This window comes from Panthera onca, chromosome B1 (assembly GCF_046562875.1).
Source record: "Panthera onca isolate mPanOnc1 chromosome B1, mPanOnc1 haplotype 2, whole genome shotgun sequence".
In the NCBI taxonomy this organism is placed as follows: domain Eukaryota; kingdom Metazoa; phylum Chordata; class Mammalia; order Carnivora; family Felidae; genus Panthera; species Panthera onca.
In genome coordinates this window covers 94,202,424-94,228,127 of record NC_138342.1, presented here as the reverse complement: position 1 = coordinate 94,228,127, position 25,704 = coordinate 94,202,424, and the positions used below count along the sequence as shown (strand labels likewise).

The 25,704-nt window shown below is 40.2% G+C and overlaps 1 protein-coding gene across 4 annotated transcripts in view; it reads right to left on the bottom strand.

Moving 5' to 3' along the window:
- Positions 1–4,643: 4,643 nt before the first annotated feature.
- Positions 4,644–25,704, bottom strand: part of ALPK1 (alpha kinase 1) — a 126,109-nt gene continuing 105,048 nt past the window's right edge. For 2 of the 4 annotated variants that reach the window (XM_060654408.3, XM_060654412.3), the window contains 10 exons: positions 25,308–25,367; positions 23,552–23,638; positions 22,173–22,249; positions 20,928–21,023; positions 18,545–18,649; positions 15,498–17,613; positions 13,212–13,365; positions 9,160–9,322; positions 7,753–7,939; positions 4,644–5,201 (listed from right to left, as the gene is read on the bottom strand). In XM_060654408.3, the coding sequence (XP_060510391.2) occupies positions 5,002–5,201; positions 7,753–7,939; positions 9,160–9,322; positions 13,212–13,365; positions 15,498–17,613; positions 18,545–18,649; positions 20,928–21,023; positions 22,173–22,249; positions 23,552–23,638; positions 25,308–25,367 (3,245 nt within the window). In that variant the 3' untranslated portion in view covers positions 4,644–5,001. Of the gene's footprint in view, positions 5,202–7,752; positions 7,940–9,159; positions 9,323–13,211; positions 13,366–15,497; positions 17,614–18,544; positions 18,650–20,927; positions 21,024–22,172; positions 22,250–23,551; positions 23,639–24,157; positions 24,655–24,724; positions 24,770–25,307; positions 25,368–25,704 lie in introns of those variants that run through there. The other 2 variants (XM_081795564.1, XM_060654411.3) reach the window with 2 other exon arrangements.

The following is a 25,704-nucleotide window of genomic DNA, read 5'->3' as shown; positions in this document are numbered from 1 at the left end:
TAGAGATAGAGAAAGAACTGTATTCGAGAAGAGCTAGACTGAAGAATGCAATATAGGGGCACCTCTGTGGCTCAGTCAAGCAATTGACTGTTGATTTCAGCTCAGGTCATGATCTCATGGTTTGTGAGATCAAGCCCCACCTTGAGCTTCTCATTGACAGCGTGGAGCCTGCTTAGGATTCTCTCTCTCTCTCTCTCTCTCTCTCTCTCTCTCTCTCCCCTTCCCCCACTCACTCACACATGCTCTCTCTCTCTCTCTCAAAATAAAGAAACTTAAAAAAAAATAAGAAGGACGTGATCAATTGTGTCAAATGCTGCTTATAGATAAGAAGAGTACTATGAATTAAATTATTGGCTAGTAAACTTGAGGTGAGCAGATACAGTTGAGTACTAGATGGTAGACCTTCTCCATGTTTCCTCCAAATCTTATGCTCTTTCTTTTGCTTTTTCCAACCCTTTATCTTTCTTCTGCATGTTGGCTAGTTTCTTCACATTTCCCTTGCATTTCAATAATTCTTTCTTGAATTATGCCTAGTTTGTTGTTTAACCTTTCTATTAAATCATAAATATCAATGACTGTATTTTTCATTTTCTCTAAAGTCAATCTGGCTCTTTTTAAACCCTTCTGGTCTTTATTGTATTTATACAAACCTTAAAAATATTTTAAAAAGTCCCTTTATTATTACTTTTATATGAACATAAATGTATAACAACATTTAATAAAAGTAAATGTGTAACAACATTAAAGGGAATGATAACCAACACTTTCTAGGTAGTGATTGCCTCTGGGCAGAAGAGGAGGTGTAGATTAGGGAAAGGTCTACTGGAGGCTTCAACATTAGTATTACATTTAATTTCATTTACATTTAATTACATTTAATTTAATTACATTTAATTTCTTAATCCAGATGTTGGATATATTGGTGTTGGTGTAAATATATAACAATTTAAAGAGATTCTTAAAATGTAATTTTCTGCAAATTCCCCTCAGTAGTACAATTTGTACTTAAAAAAAAAAGTTTATTTATTTTGAGAGAAAGAAAGAGCACAAGCACAGAGGAGGGGCAGAGGGAGAGAGAGAGAGAGAGAGAGAATCCCAAGCAGACTCTGCACTGTCAGAATAGAGCTTGACAGGGGGCTTCATCCCGTGAACCTTGAGATCATGACCTGAGCCAAAACTAAGAGTCTGACACTTAGCTGACTGAGCCCCCCAGGAACCCCTATTTCTGCTCTTTTTGATACAGAAATATGCATTATTTCATAACCTTCCCTCCACTCAAATCCCTCATGTTGCTAGCCTCATCTCATTCAACAGAGAGCCTAGACTGTTGACTTCAAAAAGGAAAGGGTGCTCTGATACGTGCTTTTCATCAACTTCCTTCTTTATCATCTCAAATTTCCAATTTCTTCATCCATTTGTGTTACCTGTTTTTCTTTTGTGTTGGTAGAGATACTCACATTTTCTTTGTAAATGTAAAAACCTGATCTTTATTCCTGATCTCTTCTTCTACAACAAGGGTTAACAAACCTTTCCTGTAAAGGCCCAGGTAATAAATATTTTTGACTTTGTAGGACACACAGTCTCTGACCCAACTCCTCAGCTCTGCCATTGTAACACAAATTCAGCCACAGATAATATGTAACGGAATGAGTGTAGCTCTGTTCCAATAACACTTGGAATGGTGGCAGGATTTGACCCAAGGGGCCATAGTTTGCTGATCTCTGTTCTACAATATCCAAAGGGTCACTCTGTCAATCAATGGCTTGTTTTAGCTGTCACCAATCTCTTCATTATCCTCAGGCCCTCACTCAATACATATTCTATTTCTTCTTGATTTTTCTGCAGGACTTCACATTGTTGAACACTCTTTCTTATATTCTTTCCTGATTAGCTTGTTTGACAAATCACAGTTTTCATCATCTCTACCAACCCATTCTTTGGTTTATCCTTGGTATTTCTTCCTTTTTATGACCTTCCAATGAAAAAAAATGACATTTAAAAAATATATGCAAAATGAGAAAGGCTAATATAATGAATACTCATGTACCTGTATCCCTGCTTCAACATTACCAAAAAAGAACCAAGCTTTTTTCACTTCCACCTTCACTTTTTTTTTTTTTTGGCTTTAATATTGTTTTAAGATACCACTGCACTAATTTTATCTAACACTCAGTAAACATTAAAAATCCCTAATTGTCCCCAAAGTGTTATTATATCATTGATTTATTGTCCCATTTTTAGTGATACAGTTGATTGAGGTGTAAGTAACATCAGCCTGATTCCTCCATTGTAAAGTTCTTCTATCAGTGATTTTTTCCCAGGTCTATTATTTCATTAAGGGGTGTATGGTGGTTTCCTTTTGTTTTTTTTTTTTTTTTTAGAGAGAGACAGAGAGAGAGAGAGAAAGAGAGAGAGAGAGAGAGAGAGAGAGAGAGACCGTGCTTGGGGGATGGGCAGGGGGCTAGAAAGAGAAAGAATCTTACGCAGGCTCCATGCTCAGTGCAGAGTCTAATGCGGGGCTTGATTCCATGACTACAGGATCATGACCTGAGCTGAAATCAAGAGTCAGATGCTCAACAGACTGAGCCATCCAGGCACCCCCATGATATTGCTGTTTTTTAAAACAAAATTAGGGGAGCTTAGACGGCTCTTAGTTTTGGCTCAGATCATGATCTAATGGTTGGCAGGATTGAGCCCTGAGTCAGACTCTGCCTGCTTGGGATTCCCTCTCTCTCTGCCCCTCCTCTGCTAGTGCACATTCTCTCTCTCAAAATAAATAAACTTAAAAAAAAGTTAAAAAAAACCCTTTATCAGATCCAGAAAGCTTTCCTTTGTGCTTAGTTTGCAAAGAGATTTTTACCATGAGTTGATTTTCAATAAATAACCTTTTTTTTGTATCTTTTGAGACAATATGATTTTCCCTCTTTATTTTTTTAAAAAAATTTTTAACGTTTATTTCTTTTTGAGGGAGAGAGAGGTGGGGGGAGGGGCAGAGAGAGAGACACACACACACACACACAGGATCTGAAACAGGCTCCAGGCTCTGAGCTGTCAGCACAGAGCCTGACGCAGGGCTTGAACTCATGTAGCACTGTAGCACAAGATCATGACCTGAGCTGAAGTTGGGCACTTAACTGACTGAGCCACCCAGGCACCCCTCCCTCTTTGTGAATAGGATGAGGTTTTTCCCATTTCTTTAATAAACTTGTGTTGGTTTGGGTTGTTTAGGAGGCAGATGCCAAAAAGGGATTAGACATATATGATATTTATTGGGAGAAATGACTGTAAAGGCTCAGCAGTGGGAACAAGAGTACACAGGTCTGACATCTGTGTAGGAGAAAGGAGAAGGCAGACAAAGGAGGGTTCGGCAGGAAGAGTCTTAGAGGACAGCAGTGTTAAGAAGCTTTTGATCAGGCCAGTGGGAAGACTTCATGTGCAGTTACCTGTTTAAAGTGTCCTGGCCTTGCTGAGTCAGTGGCTGAGAGCACACTGGGGAGCGTGACTTCACCATGAACTCAGCAGTGGACCCAGTGGAGTGGAAGCTGGATTCCCAGTCAACCACACTCCCCACAGCAGCAGATCTGAATTGTTCTCACTTGCCCTGACGCAGTTGTGAACAGATGTGTGCAGTAACCCCTGAGAAAGCTCTATCAAGCATGCAGAAACTTCACATATGTAAGTCTGAGTCACATCACCAGGTAAACACTAAGACTTGCAGAAGTAATACTAAACAATGAGGGAAATTTAGAATGAATTGTGGAGGAGGGAAAGGGTGAAAACTAGTTGCATCCCCAAACCCTAACTTCAGGAAAGGAACACCTCACCAATATCCATTTTCTAAGTTTTTTTTAGAAAGATCCTGGATGAGCTGCCCCCCACACCTGTGTGAAGAAGCAGATCTGTGTGCTGCAAGGAGTGGACTGTTGTGGCTGTTAAAATGCACTATTCTTCATTCACACTTTTCACAAATGTAAATGCACTAGAAGAAAATATGGTGGGGGAGGGGCCTGGGTGGCTCACTTGGTTGAGCCTCTGACTCTTGATTTTGACTTAGGTCATGATCTCAGGGTTGTGAGATTGAGCCCTGCATTGGGCTCAGAAGAGCCTGCTTGGGATTCTCTCTCTCTGCCCTTCTCCTCTACTCTCATGTGCTCTCTCTCTCTCTCTCTCTCAAAAAAAAAAAAAAAAAAAAAAATATATATATATATATATAAATATATATATATAAATATAAGTATATATAAGTATATATATAAGTATATAGTATAAGTGTATATATATGGGTATAAGTATATATATAAATATAAATATAAATATAAGTATTATATATTTTATATATATATATATATATATATATATATATATAGTGGGATTAAAATAAACCCATGGTCAGGAGGATCTACATATGACATGCAACCTAGGAACCATAAAATAAAATATTAATGAATTCAACTGTATTAAACAAATTCTGCATGGAAGAAAAAGTTTCATATGAAGTCAAATGTCACATGACAAAGAGAAAAAAACCGTAACTTCTTTCACAATGTCCTGAATTCTTTAATATGTACAGAGAACTCCTAAATATTGCAATAAGAAAAACACTCATGGTATCAGCATTGATAGTGACAAAAAACTCCAAAATCTCAATGGCTTAAACACAAAAGTTTATTTCTCATCTGTTTTGTGTCCATGATGGGTCACTTGGGGGCTTTTTCCGTGTTGCCCTCATTGTAGGACTTATGCCGATAAGCAGCTGTCTCCTGACATATTCTTGGTAATTGTGGCAGAAGTAACTCCATAACAAGTCACACTGGCAATTAAATATGGGTCTGAAATGGATAGTCACTAATTCCTCTCACAAGTCATTGGCCAGAAGTAGTCCCACAGCCCTGCCTAAGTCTGAGGGGACCAGGCTTCACGATACTGTGTGTGCCTGGGGGAAGAGGAAGACCCAGCTCCCGTGAGTGGCACCAAGCCCATCCCATTACCAAGCCAGATAGTCTATGACTTATTTGGTTTCTCAGCTGGAGGTCTTGTCAAAGAAAGACGATGGCATATTTCATTACATTTCAAATGCTGGTGATTAAAGAAGTAAAAAATTCCCTTCTTTCCAAAATTGGTAGTGACGTCGTTCTGATCAAGAGAGTGAATCTGGGGATCTGTCAGATAGATAAGCCCTTTTCCATTACTAGTCACCCAACCTAAAAGAGAAATAAATATGTATGAGAATTAAATCCTCTACAAATGTCAGTAATGTGTTTCAGAGAAATAAAATGTATATGCTTAAAGAGATATTTTAAAAACCTGGTCATAATGATTTACTTCTAATAAATTTCTGCTAAGGGATTTGGTATTGCATACTCCAATAATTGGTTTAAAAAGGGAAACTAAATGCTGAGTAATTAAGTTTGTCAGCTATGACATACCTAGATCACCAATTTTCAAGGAATTAGAGAGCAGTAAAATGCACTTAGTTTAATTACTAAGATCACAATATATTGAATATTTATTTCATGATGCATAAGTTTATTTAGTGCCTAACTCATTAATTCATATATTCATCTGTTCATTTAACAAATACTTATTGAGTATACACACTGTACAAGACACTGTTTTGAGTACTGGGGATTTAGCAATGAATGAGTGAGTCAAGAATTCCTACACTTGGGGTGCCTGGGTGGCTCAGTTTGGTGAGTGGCTGACTCTTGATTTTGGCTCAGGTCATGATCCCAGGGTTGTGTGATGGAGCCCTGAGTCAGGCTTCGCACTGAGTGTGGAGCCTCCTTAAGATTCTGTCTCTCAGGGCCCCTGGGTGTGTCGGTCGGTTGGTCGGTAGGTCGGTAGGTCGGTAGGTTAAGGGTCAGACTTCAGCTCAGGTCATGATCTCACTGCTCATGAATTCAAGTCCCACATAGAGCTCTGTGCTGACAGCTTGGAGCCTGGAGCCTGCTTTGGATTCTGTGTCTCCCTCTCTCTCTGCCCCTCCCCCGCTCATGCTCTGTCTGTCTCTCTCTCAAAAATAAATAAACATTAAAAAAATTTTAAGATTCTCTCTCTCTCTCTCCCTCTCTCACTTCCCCACTCATGCACATGCACTCTCTTTCTCTTTCTCAAAAAAAAAAAAAAAAAAAAACCAATAAAAAATATCCCTACACTCATTGAGCTAATATTCTGGTGAAGTGGGACAGATTAAGAAGCAATATAAATAAGTAAAATATATAATATGACAGAGAGTGATGATAAATGCTACAGAAGGGGAGTAGACAAAATCTTGGGGAATGGTCATAGAATCATTATTAAAAATAATTATAATAAACCTCATTTATCATTTAAATGAAGTGAAGAGTATTGGCTCTTATATCAGTATAATAGTTCTGATAAATAAAATACTAGATGAACTGAAACAAAATTAAAATATAAATGCAGAAAATTTTTAAAAAGTCAGATTTTTGTACACACAACTTTCTGTTCCATAATGATCACCATTTATGAAACCCAATATCACACTTGTAGTAAGGGTAAAGGGCTGAAGAAATGAGAGTGGAAAGATTTTCACATATTAAAACATGCAATATTAAAAAACCTACATCACTCAAATACACTTAAGTGAAATTTTAAAAAGCTGTTGTGGATTTGCTCTAGAATTAAGCCCAACAGAATGTGAGGCAGATCTTCTCACTGATTATGTATTACTCTAGACACTTGTAGAAGCTTTACACATTTTTTTTCAGACAGCACTTGCTACATATAGTAAAATCAATTTATTAAATTTATTTATTTATTTTTAAGTTTATTTCTTTTGAGAGAGAGAGAGAGAGAGAACACAAGTGGGGAAGGGACAGAGAGAAAAGGAGAGGGAGAGAATTCCAAGCAGGCTCTGCACGATCAGCACAGAGCCTGATATAGGGCTTGAACTCACGAACCATGAGATCCCGACCTGAGCCGAAATCAAGAGTCAGATGCTCTTTATCCACAGGATACAGGTGTGCTGTTTTGAAGGGACACATGCACCTCCATCTTTATAGCAGCACTATCAACAATAGCCAAAGTATGGAATGAGCCCAAATATCCATGGATGGATGAATGGATAAAGAAGATGTGGTATGTGTGTGTGTATATACACACACCACCCCCCCCCACACACACACATACACATTGGAATATTACTCGGCAATCAAAAAGAATGAAATCTTGCCATTTGCAACTATGTGGATGGAACTGGAGGGTATTATGCTAAGTGAAATTAGTCAATCAGAGAAAGGCAAAAATCATATGACTTCACTCATATGAGGACTTTAAGAGACAACACAGATGAACATAAGGGAAGGGAAACAAAAAGAATATAAAAACAGGGAGAGGAACAAGACAGAAGAGACTCATAAATATGGAGAACAAACTGAAGGTTACTGGAGGGGTTGTGGGAGGGGAGATGGGCTAAATGGGTAAGGAACCTACTCCTGAAGGGGCACTAAGGAACCTACTCCTGAAATCATTGTTGCACTATATGCTAACTAATTTGGATGTAAGTTTTAAAAAATAAAAAAATAAAATTAAAAAAACTAAGAAAAAAAAGTCAGATGCTCAACCGACTGAGCCACCTGGGCACCCCATAAAATCGATTAATTTAATTACACATAGTAGTCTAGGCACTGAACAATCTATTAAATAATGACTGGAAGAGCTAGTTACAAGATCTCATATTTACATATGAATAACACTAAAAGTAAAAAAATAATCCCCAATTTCACATACCTTGTAAATCGACCACAACATCTCTATGATTAGAAAACTCGTAGGAAAAATGGCCATATGCCAAGCCATATTCTGTAGCTTTGTATTCTGTTTTAACCACTTTTGCATTATTTGATAATTTTACAAATTCTCCCAGGATATAAGGTTCCACACTTATACATCCCTTTATTGTCTTGCCTTCCAAAATCTGAAAAATAAAAATGGGAGACAATATACCACAATGGCTAGGAAGGCTGCAGGCTCTGGGGTCCAGTAGACCTCACTTTGAACCCAGGCTTTGCCACTTAGGAGCTTTGTTATAGATTTTGGTTTGCTCGCTTGTAAATCAGGTATTATAATAATAGCCACTATAGGAGTGTTAAAAGAATTATATGAGAAAAATGCATGTAGGGTGGTTAACACATTATGTGATATATAAGAGAACCTAAAATTATTATTATTCTTTAAAATGCTCACATAAAAATGAGGCCATGATGGGACCTACCCCAGGCAGCTAGCCCGTTAGGATATGTGGATAGATCATGTGCTGGGACGCAGGACTGGAATGTCAGCTAAGCGTTTGTGTGTATCATCTATTTTGCAGAGTTGTTCCAAAGGTTAATGTGTTAAATGTCTGGCATAGTGCTTGACATAAAGAAAGTGAAAAATGGATGATAGCTATTATTAGTGGTAATAGAATATGGGTCTAAAAATGTCTCTGGCCAAAGTAAAACAAAATCCTTTAGGTGTGAATGAGCTAAGGATTCGATATAGTTGGGGAGGCAGAATATTCTTGATCCAAATAAGAGAAAAGTCAGTGGAGGCGGATTGTTGCCTGTCTATATTTAAAGAGATATCTTAGTGAAAACACATTGGTCTCGGTGGCCCCAGAAGTTAGAGCTGTAATTCACAGGTAGAATTCAGAGGAAGACAGATTTGGGCTAAATCTAAGAGCTTTCTAACAACCAGAATTATTTGAAAGTGAAAAGGTAATAATTATTTGTCCTTACTAAGGTGTTTAAGCTATGACTTAGTAATCACTTGGTCACAAGGGGTGGGGTCCAACAGATGTGAAACAGGGAATGAATGCATCGTGCTGAGGGAATAATTTGTACTACATATGATCTTCAGGGTCCTTCTTCTCTCGTTGAAAGTACAGACAGTACACAAAGAAAGGATACTACAAATGCCAACTTGACCATGTATGCGGACCAGATACCAGAATTCACAGAGTGATTTGGGAGATCCAAGATCCAAATTGTATATTCAGGGTAGAGAGGTTTCTTAGTTCTGACATGTCTAAGTGGATAAAGCAGATGAAGTAGATGAAGGAGTCTGGTAACTGAGTTTACTGGATTTTACCAGAAATCTCACCTGACATATATTTACAGGCCTGTTTAAGCAAACCCTTACTCCCTTTAATCTCACCAGTAATACTGTGGATGGGATATAGAATATCTGTGTTGGGATCTTTTGTTCATAAAGCCTCTTGTTAAATTCTGTCACGTAGTGCTGTGCGGTCATTTGCCGTTCTACATCAGCGAAGTGGTGCCAGAGCCCCTTCTGCTCCTTATATTCTTTCCCAACATATCTATGACCAGAGGAAAAAAATACAAAAAGAAATGCAAAAGTGATCCTACCATAGAGTAAGAGAGCAAAAACCAAAGAAGATACACAAAACTGCTTGAAAGATGTTACTCTTTCTCTACCTTAGGCAGTCAGTATTATCTTGAATTCTCCTATGACTCAAATAATCTTGTGAGAGCCTCCTGAACAACAGAACATAATTCATGCTAGCTGACTGTGATGTGATTCTATGTGCCACCTTCACTTGGACATAAGGTGCCCAGATACTTGATCAACCGTTATTATGGGTGTTTTTGTGAGGTTGTTTTGGGATGAATTTCACATTTAAATCAATGGACTGAGTAAAGCAGATTGCTCCCCCTAATGTGGATAGGCCCAATCCAATCAGCTGAAGGACCAAATAGCAAAAGACTGACCTTCTCCCAAGATAGACATTCCTCTTGCCAAACTGCCTTTGAGCTGGACATGGGTCTTTCCTGCCTTTGGACTTGAAGGGAAACATCGGCTCTTCCTGGGTCTTCAGCCTGTTGGCCTTGGCAACTACACCATTCATTGTCCTGGGTCTCCACCTTGCCAACTACACATTTTGAGATTTTCCTGCCTCTATAATCATGCAAGCCAATTTCTGACAATAACTCTTGTCTATATATGTTTGCATCTTCTTGGCTCTGTTTTTCTGAAGAACCCTGTCTGATACACTGATCCAGGATAATACTGATTATAGAGAAAATCTCCCCTTAACGAATCAGCCTGCCAGGCTTCCTTGGTAACCAAGGGAGCCAGGATGGGCACCAGAAAGTGCAGACTCTGCAACCAGATCTTTTACTACCTGCAGCGTGGTCTTAAACAGGCTAACTAAACAATCTGAAGCCTTCCTCTATCCCTTCCCCTTGCGAGTCCTTTATCTCTACAAATATTTGTTTGCATCATCACCTATTATGTGGATAGCATTGTGCTAGCCAGACCTGAGTGTTTCAAAGGAAGTATGAAATATGTATATTTCAAGGACTTAGGCATACTTGGAGACAAAATAAATGAGGCAGTAAATGATTAAGTGTTGAAAGGAGCAAGAAGTAACTATCATACTTTACTGCGGTTTATATTTGCTATACGTTGGTGTGAATTCATGAGTAATTCACACGCGTCCAGAGCGACCTCCAAAAATCAAAGGGAACTGTTAAGAGTTACGGGCCTCAACTAGAGAAAACTTTCTCCAGAAGTTTCTGAGTCCAATAAGATAATGAAATCCACATTGGCTGCAGTTTTGGCCATTCAGCCTCCTGGGGATCAGAAAAGAAACCTGACAGGGGTGGCTGCAGAGGAGGAACCCACATGGCATCAGAAAGCAGGCTGCAGGGGACCAGCTGTCCTAATAGAGGTATTCCGTCAGTGCCGTGAGCATTTCTGCTATGGACGGACCTCTGGGCTGCAAGAACTTTGAACCAGTTTGGAACATTGAGCAAACCTTGGTACAGGATCATTTCCCAAGCATTCTGTCAGAGGACCTCCAGTGCTAGGCACAGGATCATCAATCTGGGAATGTAGACCCATTCTTTCTGGCATCTTATGCCATTTTGCTGGGGTCATTTTGCTTCAGTAAAGATTTGTTAGTAGTAAACTCTTTTTTCTTTGACTGCTTTTTAAGATTGTTTCTTTGTCCTTGGTGTTCTGAAGTTTGACTACAATGTGGCTAGAAGTGGATTTATGATTGTCTCCCTTCCTCCCTTCCTTCCTTCCTCCCCTCCTCTCTTCTAGTTTTTTCCCTCATTCCTTTTCTATCCTGCTTAGGATTCATTGTGATTCCTGTATTTGAAGATTAATGGGTTTTGGCAATTCTGGAAAATCATCAGATATTATCTATTCAAATAGATATTTGCTTTCTTATCTTTTTCTGATCAGACATATATTGTACCCTCTCATTCCATCTTCCATGTTTCTTATTCTCTTTTATTTCCCATCTCAGATCCTCCTATGATGCATCCTGGTGTATTAGCTTCTTAGGGCTGCTGCAACCAAGTGCCATAGGTTGGGTGACTTACACAACAGAAATAGATTCTCTCACAGTTCTGGAGCCTAGAAGTCCAAGATCAAGCTATCAGCAGGGTCATGTTCCCTCTGAAGGCACTAGGGAAGAATGTTTTCCAGTCCTCCCTCCTGGCTTCTGGTGGTTCCTGCCTTATGGCAACAATAACTACAATTTCATATGCATTCTCCTTGTGTGCATATCTCTCTCTTGTTTTTTTAATGTTTATTTATTTTTGAGAGATAGAGAGACAGAGTGTGAGTAGGAAGGGGCAAAGAAAGAGAGAGACACAGAATCGGAAGCAGGATCCAGGCCCTGAGCTGTCAGCTCAGAGCCCAACGTGGGGCTCCAACTCACCAACTGCAAAATCATGACCTGAGCCAAAGTTGAATGTTTACCTGACTGAGCCATCCAGGCACCTCCAAGTGCATGTCTCTCTTTAAATTTCCTTTTTAGAGGGGTGCCTGGGTCCCTTCTGTCCCCCTCTCTCTCTGCCCCTCGTGTGTGCAGGTACATGCACATTCTCTCTTTCTCAAAAATAAATGAACATTAAAAAAATAAATTTCTTTTTTATAAGGATACCAATCATAGTGGACGAAGGGCCCACTCTACTCCAGTACGACCTCATCTTAACTAATTAATCTGCAATGACTCTATTTCAGTAAGATCCTAGTCTGAGTGCAAGGGGTTAGGGCTTCAACATATGAATCTGAGGCTGAGGGCACACAGCTGTTAAAAAATCATTCAACCCATAACACACGGCTCCATCATTGGATGCAAGTTTCTTAACATCTCTGCACCTCAGTTCCCTCATCTGTAAAATGGGGATAATAATATTAACCTCATAGGGTTTTGTGATGATTGATTAGATTAGTATAAAAATGACTTAAAATGAGGGTTGGCAAATATATACTTGGTAAATATATTTATTCTTTCTACTATTATTATCATCAACAACCTTTTCAAGAAATGTACTTCCACTTTTTAAGCATCACCCAATTTCTCTCTCTCTTACTTCCTCTCTTCCTACTTATTTCTTAAATTATTTGGATTTGGATAAAGAACAGGGTTCACCTTAAAATTCTTGGCTGATAGGTCTTTTCCAACACACAGATGATATAAAAGTAGGCCTCAGACTCCATGGGGAAAAATAGTAACATGGTTACTAATTTTTCAAGTAAGTTTTTGCTTAAAGTTGTTGTCAAGAACTAAGGCCAAATTAAAAATTTTCCAGGTGTTTACCTCAATGGGGTGAGTATTTTTTTAAGAAAACTTTTTCCTTGAGGACGTATCCATTCCTGAATCCTTGCTCTATATGGATGGATGGTATCTAAACTCACTCCCTTCCATGTGTAATTTTTATCACTAGCTGCCATCTCATCCTACCCCACTCAAAACTTGTACAGAGTGTCCTAGGGGCTCAGTATACATTTATATCCCTGGATATGCTTCATATCTGTAGGCTCAAAGGATTTTCCTACCTTTTTTGCAGGCTCATTTATTACTTATAAGTGGGGCTTTTGTAGTTTAACTAGATTTTTTTGTCAGCATTTGTTAGTGGGAGCGCTTAAGGCTCTCTGTCAGAGCCACATGGTCAGAAACTCCATTTTCTTATCTGTACGATGGGGATAATAATGTTTCCCTGATAGGTTTGACATCATGTATGTCTATGTAAAATGGCTGACATAATGGTGGTCAATGTGTGGTAATTGCTATTAATTAATTAATGAGTTGGAGGAAGGAGTAGACACCTGAAATATGTATTTTGGCCAAATTTTTCAGCTCTTTCAAAATTTCATAAATGATTAATTAAGAGAAAGGCATAATTAGCCCATTTTACATTAGTGGTATAGATGTTTTAAAGAAATACCTCCCCAGAGTTTCTTCTTGATGAAGATGATGAACCCAGAAAGCATTTCTTTGTCTGCCTTTCTTCTTCACATTCAGGTAGTTCCCCAAATACACAACAGTTTCCTGGGCTGTCCATAATTCTGATTTTTTAGAATATTTTAATAAAAGAGCATCTGAAAAAAGGTAAGAAAAAATGGATGTTATTTGTATTTTAAAGTTTATTTTAATTTTTATTTTTTTATGTTTATTTTTATTTTTGAGAGACAGAAACAGAGCATGAGCAGGGGAGGGGCATAGAGAGAGAGGGAGACACAGAATCCGAAGTAGGCTCCAGGTTCTGAGCTGTCAGCACAAAGCCCGACACAGGGCTTGAACCCATGAACCGTGAGATCATGACCTGAGCTGAATTCGGACACTTAGCTGATTGAGCTACCCGTTTATTTTATTTTGAGAGAGAGAAAGAGAGAGAGAGACTGCACACACACAAGGGGGGTGGGGCAGAGAGAGAGGGAGACAGAGAATTGAAGCAGTCTCCAGGCTCCAACCTGTCAGCACAGAGCCTGACGTGGGGCTTGAACTCATGAACCAGAACATAATGTGAGTGGAAGTCAGATGCTTAACCAACTGAGCCACCCAAGCGCCCCTGGATGTTATTTCAAAGGGATGTTACAATTCATGAATAAATTTGAAGTGACACAGATCCTAATCCAGCTTGTCTGAAATCTTTAGCTTCTTTAGACATTTTCTCAAATTTTAGCCTTCTCTATGAATACTACTAGAAAGTTAGTGAAGTACAATAAAAAAGTAAAGCTTTGCAAATATAATGAAGATTCACAAAACCTTTTTCTTGTGATGGAGAGGGATTAAGGCTAAAATTTCTGTATGAAAGCAGTGGAGGGGCACCTGGGTGGCTCATTCGATTGAGCGTCCCACTCTTGATTTTGGCTCAGGTCATGATCTTATGGTTCATGGGACTAAGCCCTATACCAGTCTCTGCACTGGCAGTGTGGACCCTACTTGGGATTCTTTCTCTCTCTCCCCCGCTCCCTCTCTAAAAAAAAAAAAAAAAAAAAAAAAAAAAAAAAAAAAATATATATATATATATATATATATATATATATATATATATACATATATATATATATGAGAAAGCAGTGAAAAATAAAGGGCTTTTTAAACAGTAAAATGCCAGAATTCAAATTGGAAGAGTGATACATGTTTGCATCTTCTAATTATCTGGAGGGCCCAGATAATGGAGGCTACTACCTGTGCCAGACCACATAGATAGAAATAAATGAAATGAGTATACCTCAGAGATTCCTGGCAACTCCAGAAATCATGGTTACATATTAAAGTGCACCTTAATTTTCTCTGAGTTGTTTTGTTTAAGCTGGGAAAGTCCAGGAATTACTTGAGAAAATACAGCTACTGTACGAAGATGGTACTCAATTGGAAAAGGAAAAGATAGGAAGGAAAAGTAAAAACTGTCTCCACCAGAACGAAAGGAGGAACAGTGCTAGCAAGAAAGCATTTCTTTGAGGGGGAAAGACATGAGCCCTAAGGAAGAAATGCAACATTTTGGGATCCAAGTTAAAATAAAGTGAACAAGGACCTTGTGCATCTAGGTCATGTTAATGGATGAATGAACAGAAGACTCAGGAGAAAAAATACTTAAAATAAGATAAACTCATGGGTCTGGGGTTGGGGAGGGAGATGACTGGAGCCTGGGGAAGATAGTGACGAGGGCTGGGCAACTCAATCAGAGAAGCTGGGGTTGGAAACAGAAGGTGGGCCTCTTGCACACATACATAGGAAGGGTAAGTGAATTGAGGGAAGAAGAAAGGAGGAAATGTACAACTTGTTTTGTTTTTCCAACTTTGGGCTTCCTCTCTTTTTCTTATCTGTACACCGGGGATGATAATGTTTCCCTAATGGGTATGAGATCATGTACATATGGCTTTTCACCTGTAAACTGGCACATAACAATAAAGTAGTTACTTAACTCTAAGGAATGTGATTCTGAACCTTCAGAGTCCCTAAATAGGGAATAGAAAATAGGGAAACCCTATTATAGTGGAATGTTTTGCCCTTTTTTGTAACAACCTGAACTGTCTTTTTAGTCTGAATTCAAGGCAGCAGGCAAAACACGGGAATACCCTGAAGCAAAGGTTATTGACATTGGCTTTATACAAAGCCACTGGAGGGCTCTTAAAAAATACTCATGCCTGGATCCAAACCCCAGAGCTATTAGATCAGAATCATAGATGCTTCCTGAGGCTGTACCTACTGGAAAGGTTGTACTTACTGTATGCTTGGTGCAGTTGATTGGGCTTAAAAACTCCTGTATTCTCCAGTCTCTGTAGGAGCCAATCATGTCTCACCCCTGCCAAAAGTTTTTCAAAGTCATCAGGGAGCAGGGTTCGAGCCTCTAGGATCTCTTGCCTTGTCATTCCCGGCAATGAAACAAAAGAACTTCCACTGGAATTCAGAAAGGACTGCGGGTTTTCCCCCTCAGAAGAACCGCTGGAAAATGCTGGTGATTTCAACCACCCTGCCGAGGACGAGGTGGAGTTCTGGCTGCAGTTTAGCATGTTTCCTAGTTTGTTTCCCTCCTCCGTGGTAGTGCAGTCCTTGCTAAAATCAGAGGAGGGAATGTTACTGCTTACAGAGGAGTTGGGGGTTTCAGGCCATTGACCACGCGACTGTCTCAGAGCACATAGGCTGTAAGAGCCACGTCTGCTTGTGGGGTGAACATCTGTGCTGTCGAGCCATTGGCCCTCCTCATCCACTGTGGAGGCATCAGGGTCGATGCCCTGCTCTTTGACTGAGCCACTGCTCTTTCCTGAGTCAGGATTTTGAACAGGCCAATGAAGAGTGGAAAAGCTATGTGCTGTCCTGGAACGTTGGCCCAGGGAATCCTCCATGACTATGTCAGAGTCTAAGGGCATATCCTCTTCTTTTTCTGCTGTTTCTCCTTCCGGGTCAACCCAGGCGGAACTTTCTTTAAATGTAAGGCCTGTGCCTCTTTTGATTTCCTCTCCATGCCTGTCTTTGGCATCACAGTTGATTTCTGGAAATTCATCAATTAGTTCAAAGGTTTCTTCTTCTCGGACCAAAGGGAATGTGGCTGTGTTTTTGGGCCAACCAGCATCAAAAGAGGACAAAGAAACAGAACCAAACGAGGGTCTGGAATGAGCAGAAGTATTTCTGGATCCCCTATTTCTGGCTTTCTGCACATCTTCTGGAACTCCTTCTAACAGCCCCACCCCAGACACTGAGAACATGCCTGTTGTGTTATGAGGATGGGAGGTTTTCAAGGGCACGTGGCTGTGTAGTTGACTTTGCAAAGACTCTAAATTGTCATCCTTGGACACTTGGAGAGAGAGACCGTGAAGCTCTGAAGATAGTGGATGTACAGGTCTGGTTTCCTCATTGATGTCTTCAGACGGGGCAGCGGAACACTCAGTATCCACAAGGTGCACTTCTTTGCAAGGCTCTTTTCTGGTTGACCTATCGTCCACATAATTCACTTCCTCCCAGCTGGTAGAAGAGCTAACCACCGATAATTCGCTCCAAGAACTGGAGCACTGGCTGTCACTCAGAGACTTGTTCAAAACAGCTCCTTCACCATGGCTGTGATCTGATGACTCAACCTCAGTTCCCCCATCTTGATCCAAGGAGACTCGAAAGGCATCAGAACGGGTCCAGTTTTTCCTTGCTATCCTCCTGAGTTTCTCCTGACCATTCTTAGCCTTGTGGGAGGAAGATATTACCGTGCTTTTTTGAAAATGTGGTTTGTCTTCAGTAGTACACACAGTATCTATGTTTTTTGTCTCTGTTTCTAGAGTAGTAATACAGACTCCCGTTTTCATATCTTTCTGTTTATCTTTGTTGTTTCCACAAGAGCCTTCAAAAACTTCGCACACTGAAGTGTGGTGCTGTGAATAGGTTTCAAGGATTTTTTGGAAATCTACTTGCCCATGCAAGATGGGTTTATCCAACCCGTGCTTGAAACTCTCTGGAACATAAGACTTGTCATCTAAGTTTGAGAAGCTTTGAATTTGTAAATGATCCTTTACCTGGGTGATAACTGACATGATCTCCTGAGAGAGAGTTTCTCTCTCCTGACTTTCAGAGGAAGTACTGAAACTGTACAGCTTTCCCATAGCTTCATGACAGAGCTGACTTGCTGTACGGACCACCTCTGTCTCCCCATACAGTCTTTGGTGCACGGTGGTGAGGCCAAAAGCAGCTTTGAGAAGACTGTGAAGCTCTTGTTTTCCACTAACTGGTTCATCATATCTCTTGGTGAGGAGGCCAATTTCAAAGGCCTCTTTGGCTTCACACAGATATGAATTTTTCATTTCCACAGGACAGTCATTAGAGCTAGTATAGGACAACAAGCACGTGCCACGGATATTCTGAGGAAAATACCAAGCACAAAATCAGACACTGAAATAGAAATTGGAAGTGAATCAGGAAACACTTCATTCCTGGAGGACAGTGATTAGAAATATTATAGGAAAATAAACACGTGGCACAGATATTCTAAGAAAAATACACAATCACATATTGAGTCAAGGACCTAAAGTCTCTTTGGTGAATCAGGGAAAGGGACTGGGATGGATGTGATTGGCTGGCATGAAGGTGTAAGAGATTAGTTTTAACTACCATCTTACTATAGGCCTGATACTTTTTTTAAAAAGTTTATTTATTTTTGTAGTAATCTCTGCACCCAAAGTGGGGTTCGAACTCATGACTCTGAGATCGAGAGTCACATACTCTTCTGACTGAGCCAGCCCAGGTCTGATACTTTTTGATCAAAGATGATAAACTTGTTGTTGTTGTTACTGCTGTTGTTAGTTTCAGCAAACAATCTATACATGGGACAGGGACACAGTAAGTTTCTCTATGCAAAAGAGAAATAAGACTGCTATATATAAACACATCATTTATTTAACAATAATCAAAACAACAGAGTAGTGGCTTCCAAACCCCTCTGTGCACCTGGGCAGTATTTCAGAATAAAAGATTTCTGAGTACTAATCCCAGACATTCGCATTTAGTGGGTCTAGGGTGGATCAGGAATGTGCATTTTGAGAAGACTCCTTGTGTGATTCTGCTGTGCTTGGGAACCATTGGCCTCAGGCAGACAACATCAGACCCGCAGGCTGAATTAATTTAGCTTCCACCAGGATGTCACTACCCTGACTGACAAAACCTTTCCAACATGAGGTCTGATTACAATTCTCTAATGAAGTGCACAAAGCCTACTTTAGGTTAGCCCTTTTCCTCTCACTGGTAGCTTCCATCACTGGGGAGAGGTAGAGTGTGGGGCTGCACCCTGCTTACCACAGCCGTGAGCACGAAGAGGGGTGTGTAGGGACTGAAGGCAGCTGCCAGTTTGCAGGCTTCTGCAGCTGACAGCAAATGGTGGTCAAACTCCTTCAGCAAACCCTGTGAGAAAACAGGCCAAGTGTTGTGTTGACAATTATTTATCCATTAGCAAAAGTCAGGCTATGAAATTCCTTTACTTTTCTTTCAGGATTCTGAGGGACACGCTGCCCTTTACCACAACGACACCCGAACAGTGCCAAGAAAGAGTTAAGCATCTCAAAGGACCCTAGGGAATTGAGTGTCCTATCCCCCAACACCCATACACAGTCCATCCCCCTCCCTCCCCAGAGTGGGCCTAACGTGTGCAAAATAATTCACACAAGTTTCTCTGCAGGATCATACAACTCTTTGTTCACAGAAATCCCCCACATTTTGCAGCCAAATTAGCTGATGATTTCTGCACTGTTCTTGGCAAAGAGCCTTTTAATGTATGATTTCACAGCAATTACGATTCATTCATTCATCCTAGAAATATGCATTGAGAACCTCCATGTGCCAGGCACTGTTCTAAACACGAAGGAGATAGCAGACAGTGAGCCTGCAGTAAATAAGCTTGCTTCCTATTGAGCAGAGGGGATCAGTCAATACGCAAAATGACTAAAATGCATATTATCTGACATGGTGACAAACAGTCAAGAGAAAAATAAAGCAGGAAAAGGTCAAGGAGCTCTAGGGTGGGGAGGCAGTTAGCAATTTTTTAAAAATTTTCTTTCTTTCTTCCTTTCTTCCTCTTCCTTCCTTCTGTCCATCCTTCCTTCCTTTCTTTTTTAAGGTAAGCTCTATATCTAACGTGGGGCTTGAACTCATGACCCTGAGTTCAAGAGTCACATGCTCTACCCACTGAGCCAACCAGGTGCCCTGGCAGTTTACAATTTTAAACAGTCATCAGAGACAACTTCACTGAACTAGAGATATAACCCTTTTCTCGTGTGTTGGTCTGACAGCACAAGCAACATTTTGTTAAAACTCAGATTGTCAGCAGCAAGCTGCAAGCCTTCTTATGCCACACTCATTACTATTAAGTACGGTTACTATTGTCACTTTAGTATTTAACAAAAAATGCCAATCTTTGTGATACTATTAAAAATCTCAATATCAGGGTGCCAGGTGGCTCAGTCTGTTAGGCATCTGACTCTTGATTTTAGCTCCAGTCATGATCTCACCATTTGTGAGTTTGAGCCCCGCATTGGACTCGGTCCTGCCAGCGTGGAGCCTGCTTGGGATTCTCCCTCTCTCCCTCTCTCTGCCCCTCCCCCATTTGTGCTGTATCTCTCTCAAAATAAATAAACTTAAAAAAATAATTTCAGTATCAGTGCAGTGCAGGAGAGCAGCTCAATGTCTATGTTGATGCTCCAAACTGGACAGAGACCTGAGTTCTGCTCCTAGTTTCCTTCCTACCTAGTGTGCAAACTATAGAGGTCACTTAATTTGTCTGGACCTCAGTTTATTTTTCTCTAAAATCGGAATGATATATTTTGCTCTACCTACTTCACAGGGTTTTGTGTAGCTCATATACATTTATACATGTGTGTATATATATATATATACACACACACACACACACACACATATACTCACATACTTTTTGAATCATAAAGGAATATATAAAAATTAGTAATCATTATTTAAATTTTTTTAAATGTTTGCTTTTTGAGAGAGAGAGAGAGAGCGTGAGTGTTGGGGGGGGGGAGGAGCAGAGAGAGGGAGACACAGAATCTGAAGCAGGCTCCAGGCTCTGCTCTATCAGCACAGAGCCCAACGCAGGGCTCAAACCCACAAACTGTGAATTCATAACCTGAGCTGAAGTTGGACGCTTAACCCACTGAGCCACCCAGGCGCCCCAGTAACCCTCATTATTAAGAATAAGAATCTAGACAAGTGACAGATGCTCTGATTTGAACAGAGGGTAATTAAAGTTTTATAATTGTTATCCCTTTACTTTATCACTGAGATGGGCCAAGTGTGGAAACTGAATTCTGTGATAATCTGAATTAGAGGTCACTTAATTTGTCTGGACCTCAGTTTATTTTTCTGATTTCTTTCTGAAAGAAATCAGTGGGGTTCAAAGCATTTATCACTTTGATGATATTTATTCATTCTTTTACTTGTCATTTTTAATTTTTTTAGTACCCTCTGTATGTGTGGTACTGTGCTAAGTGCTAAGATATTCAAGCCAAATAGGACACCATAGAAATTGTCCCCAGGACTGTTCATGTTACTTGAAGAGGGGAGACACTGTGCTCCCTGACTCCCGGAAAGAGAATGAGATTGATAAACCAAGCACCAAGAACGTTGGCAGTTTTGTAGGTGATGCCATTCTGGACCAAGTGATAATTACCAAGTTAATTTGTGGATTGTTTTTAAACTTCTCATAATCACTTTTGCTCATGGAAACGAAGATGTCTGCCAGTATACCTAGTGATGTGGAAATACCCTGTAAGAAAAATACAAACAGAACACAGATTAGGAATTCAAGGTCCATTACTGGTCTCATCTCAAGGCCTGAAGGCCATGACTAGTCCTCCATATTAAATATTGTTGCTGCTGTTGCTGCTTCTGCTTCTCCTCTCTTCCCCCTCCTCCTGCTCCTCTCCCTCCTCCTCCTCTTTCCCCTCCTCCTCCTCTTCCTTCTTGTTATTCTGACAGTGGAAATACTTCTAAACTGGATGCCACAGGCTTGGAAGATCATCAGATCCTGAGTGTAAACACAGCTATTTCTTAGTTGGGCTTTACTGGACTGTCAACACTAACTTCTTCATACTGCTAGAGGCTTAAAGGATTGGCCCAAGCATGCGTCCTCGCATCCCATTCTGTCTGTGTGGTAAAAGGGTTGTAGGCGGTGGCATTGCTGATACAGGTGATAACCCAGTGCTCCAGTTAACGAGGAGAATACTCTTACAGAGGTACAGAGAATGAAAACATTAAGTAGGAAAGCAAATGGTGCCTCTCAAATTTCTTGGATAAAGACGCCACATAAACAATTAATTGGAGTCTGCTCACTCAACGGAGGGAAAATGATTTTACATATAAGCAGCTTGGTTATCTCAACTTTGCTGTGGAATCAGGCAAAGGCTAAATATATAATAAAAGAAATGGATAAGTGAATAATATAAATAAAAATATAAATAGATTTGGCTCAGTCGGTTGAGCGTCCGACTTCGGCTTGGGTCATGATCTCACACTCCGTGAGTTCGAGTCCCGCTTCGGGCTCTGTGCTGACAGCTCAGAGCCTGGAGCCTGCTTCAAATTCTATGTTTCTCTGTCTCTCTGCACTCCCCCCCCCACTCTGCTCTGTCTCCCTCTGTCTCAAAAATAAATAAAAACATTTAAAAAAATTAAAAAAAAAAGATAGTTAGAAATAAATGTGAAAACACTACATACATGCCAGGATTCTGGCTGTGAATGGGGACGGAGCAAGACACAAGAGGAAATTACCAAGTGTTCGTGGTCCTATGCCCATGTAGAATCAATAAAAATAGGACCAATAAAATTGATAAACAATACACTGCATTATGCCACAAGGAGATAATCATCCAAAGACAAATGTAGGATAGGAGAGGAAAAAAAGCACTAGATAAACCACCTTTCTATCTGGCTGAGGAAGGGTCAAATACCCTATGATTGAGGCCCATATTACCTCTGCTGCTTCGTACCACATCCCTGAAAAAAAAAGGGAGAGAGATGAGACAAACTGCTAGTATCTGTGCATTGTGCTAGAAAATACTTTTGAAAACTAATACAGAAAGAAGATTCACTGGCTCCCGTTAGGAAAATTTAGGGCTGGATTAGATTGAGAGCAATCAGCAAATGCCAATCTGCTGGAAAAACAGCAACATATTTTTCCAGCTGATTTAATACAGATAATGCTTCCCTTTCACAGGAAAACAGTAAAAAATATTACATATCATATATAATACTACATTAACATAAAAATAATTAAATACAGTATTTACAAGAATAATTACCATTCTATGCTAACATTTTCAAACACCTTAGTTTGCATTTTATTTAATTAAGTAATTTATTTGAGCACCTGCAGCTCCTTTTTATTTTTCCTTTTTGTTGTTTTTTAAAGTCTTCCACGTTCAGGTGAGCAAAGGGCTTGGGGACAGTCTAAGAAGCCCACAGGGCCCCCAGCGGCTCCCCAGTAGTTCCTTCTTCCCTCCAGCTGACAGCATAGCCGCTGCCCTGTGTCCCTCCTCAGGACCCCTCCTTGGAACCTCTGATGACCAGGTTGCCCTGTCTGTGGGGACAGTGCCAGAGACCCTTTCGTGGGCTGTTGGCAAGCCACTCAGGACTGATGGACCATAAACAGCAGGGTAGGGCCATGCATTTTAAAGCACAACTAGCATTCTACGCATTTCAGGTGTACTTGCCTCGTGGCCCATCTGAACCTGAGGTCTAACAGTTCTGAGCCTATTACTACAGAGCTCTTGGTAATTGCTGGCAGTATTATCTTTTTTCCTTGTTTGTTTTCCCTCCTTTTAACCATCCTTTGGGAGCTTTAAGGGCATTTTTTTTTTAAGGTATACCCTTAACATTAAAAGAGAGAAAAAAAAATAAAGCACAACTAGCATTCTATAAATTTTGCCTTACAACCTGAGGAATGCCCTCTGAGGAGTGAATGGGTAAGGTGTCAGGGTGGTTTAGAATAAGGTGTCCCTCTTATCACATAGAGTCCTGTAGAACTGAAAGTCAGATGCCAGAATTATTACCAAGAATCCTACGGTTAATACCACAGTGTACAACTGTACATTTCTTTAACACAATTCAACAGAAAATATTTTGTTTTATTAATGTTCGTAACACTCCTGGGATCTGAAATGTCATTTTCTTTTCGATGAGGAAACTAAGTGAGGATTAGCAATTTGAACCAGATACAATGAGAAAATTCCACAGTAATATCTCGTAGCCAGACTTTGTAAATGAGCCCTGAGAGCAGCGAATGTTTGATGACCGTACCTAGCTTTTGCAGAATTTGCCCTCTGATCTGTATGCAGACTGACTGCACCAGGATCTTGTCACTTTCGTTTCGGTACAGCCAGGTACCTACAACAAAAGAGGGAAAAAAGAAAAGTAGTTTCAGCTCCTAGTTATCAAGTAAAGTGCCTGGTAAAACGAAACTAATTTCACCGAAGCCTTCATGAGCACATGTGATACAGGTTTGAGAGGCGATCTCTTCTCTACATTGAGAAAGGTCCAAACTCCTTGCTATAACATACAAGCCTTCACAGAACTTGTATGTGAATACCGAGAATCCTAGTTCTCACTTGAACTCCTGTCTGGTCTCCAAGTCTCCCAACTGACTGTGCTCTGCCATGGCATGGTTCCTGAGGAGACCAGCTCCTTCTGCTTCAGGTCTCAGCCTCAATGCTATTGCCTCCAAGCCCCCCAGATTGATTTACCATAGTACTACCCCACTGTCTTGTGGTTGCCTAATGGAGGGTGGGATCCTTCCCATCCACCCAAAATTTAGTTTGTAGGTTGAGACTGATGGTTGTGCGTGCTCACACACACACACACACACACACATACACACCCCAAGATATGAAAAGATTTAGTACTCACATAATGAGTCTTTCTGAGGAGAGGAGACAGGCAACCAAGCTGGTTCATTTGACTTGCGTGAAGAGAGTGGTGAGTGGCTTTGGTTTTTATTGTGATTAGGGTGTGGGCTGGGGTAAAGTCTCCCACAAGCTATGCCTGGTTTACTGCTGAGTAGGTTTAAAACAAACCAAAAAGCAACCCTGCCCCCTGCCCCAGCCTGTCCAGTTGTGGGACAGAGTGGGTGGCAGAAGGCTGGAGTCTGAAAACCGTCAGTGGTCAAACACCAAAAACAGAATCAAACTCATTACTATACCCCCTTGATTCTCTGTCACATCACCCTTTCTATTTTCTCCCCAGCTTTTAATCTGTGTGTGTGTGTGTGTGTGTGTGTGTCTGCATATGTGGTGTAGAAGATGGAAGTGTGTATATCATAGGTTAGTGATGGTGGACACAAATGATGGGTATGTGGTCAATATCGATATTCCAAACCGCCTCTCCACTGGAATGTCTACAAGTTTCAAGGTGCTTGGGACCTTATATCCAAGCAGACTGAGCTTAAAAGTCTACTGGAGGTTGTGTTCAACTTACTGGGACACTTGTTGTCTTTAACGCCCAGAATTTCAGACAAGATATCTGAAGGAATAAATGATTTGTTGCCCAACTATTAGTACTTGCTTCCTTTCATGTATGATTAAATATTGAAAGAAATCCATTTCAAAATAAGTTTTTATGAAAGTACATACATAGCAAAATCAAATTTACTTTCCAAACCATTTAAATACATAAAGCCATAAATATATTTTTCTCAACTTACAGACTTTATCTCCATTTACAATTCTCCTAAAGGCTACTACTGAGCCCCTTCTGAGGCCCATAGAGTTACCTGCTTTAACAGCATATTGTTCTTAGATAGTACACTCTACAATAAGCCCAGAAGTTTAGGAGCTTTGGTTGTTCTGTTTTGTTTTCATTTTTAATTACAGAAAATGAAGACACAGAGAAATAAGCTCCTTGACCAAAGCCACTTCATTCACTAATGGCAAAGTCAGTCCTAGCTAGTTCTGGAGACATGTAGTCTACAGCAGCTATTAGGTCATTCGGGTGCTTGTAAACTAGAACTCCAGAAGGGACTGCAGGTGAAGGTCGTTGTGAAGATAGGAAAGCACCTTACCTGTTGCTCCGTTGTTGCTTATTAGACTGCTCAGGATATATTCTGCTTTTAAAAGTTTCCCTGAAAAGAAGCAACCAAATGCCACACAATTAGTACCTGAACATGTGCCTTCAATACTACTAGCAGTTTAAGCTCTAAGGTTAACACACTGTTACCTCTCTTGGAAACATGCTATTTTAAAATTTAACAGCAATAACGACATCATATACCAAAGTGAACAGAAAGATGACATTTCCAGGAATCGGTGAGATGGGAAGTTGCACAGTATCTGAAATGGCAATTAGATTTACACACACACAAGCACACACACACACACTCATTCATATAGAATAAGGCTTGAAAAGTAAAGATAAACCATTGTAAAACATTGTGTCTTCTTTCTGTGAACAAGACTATT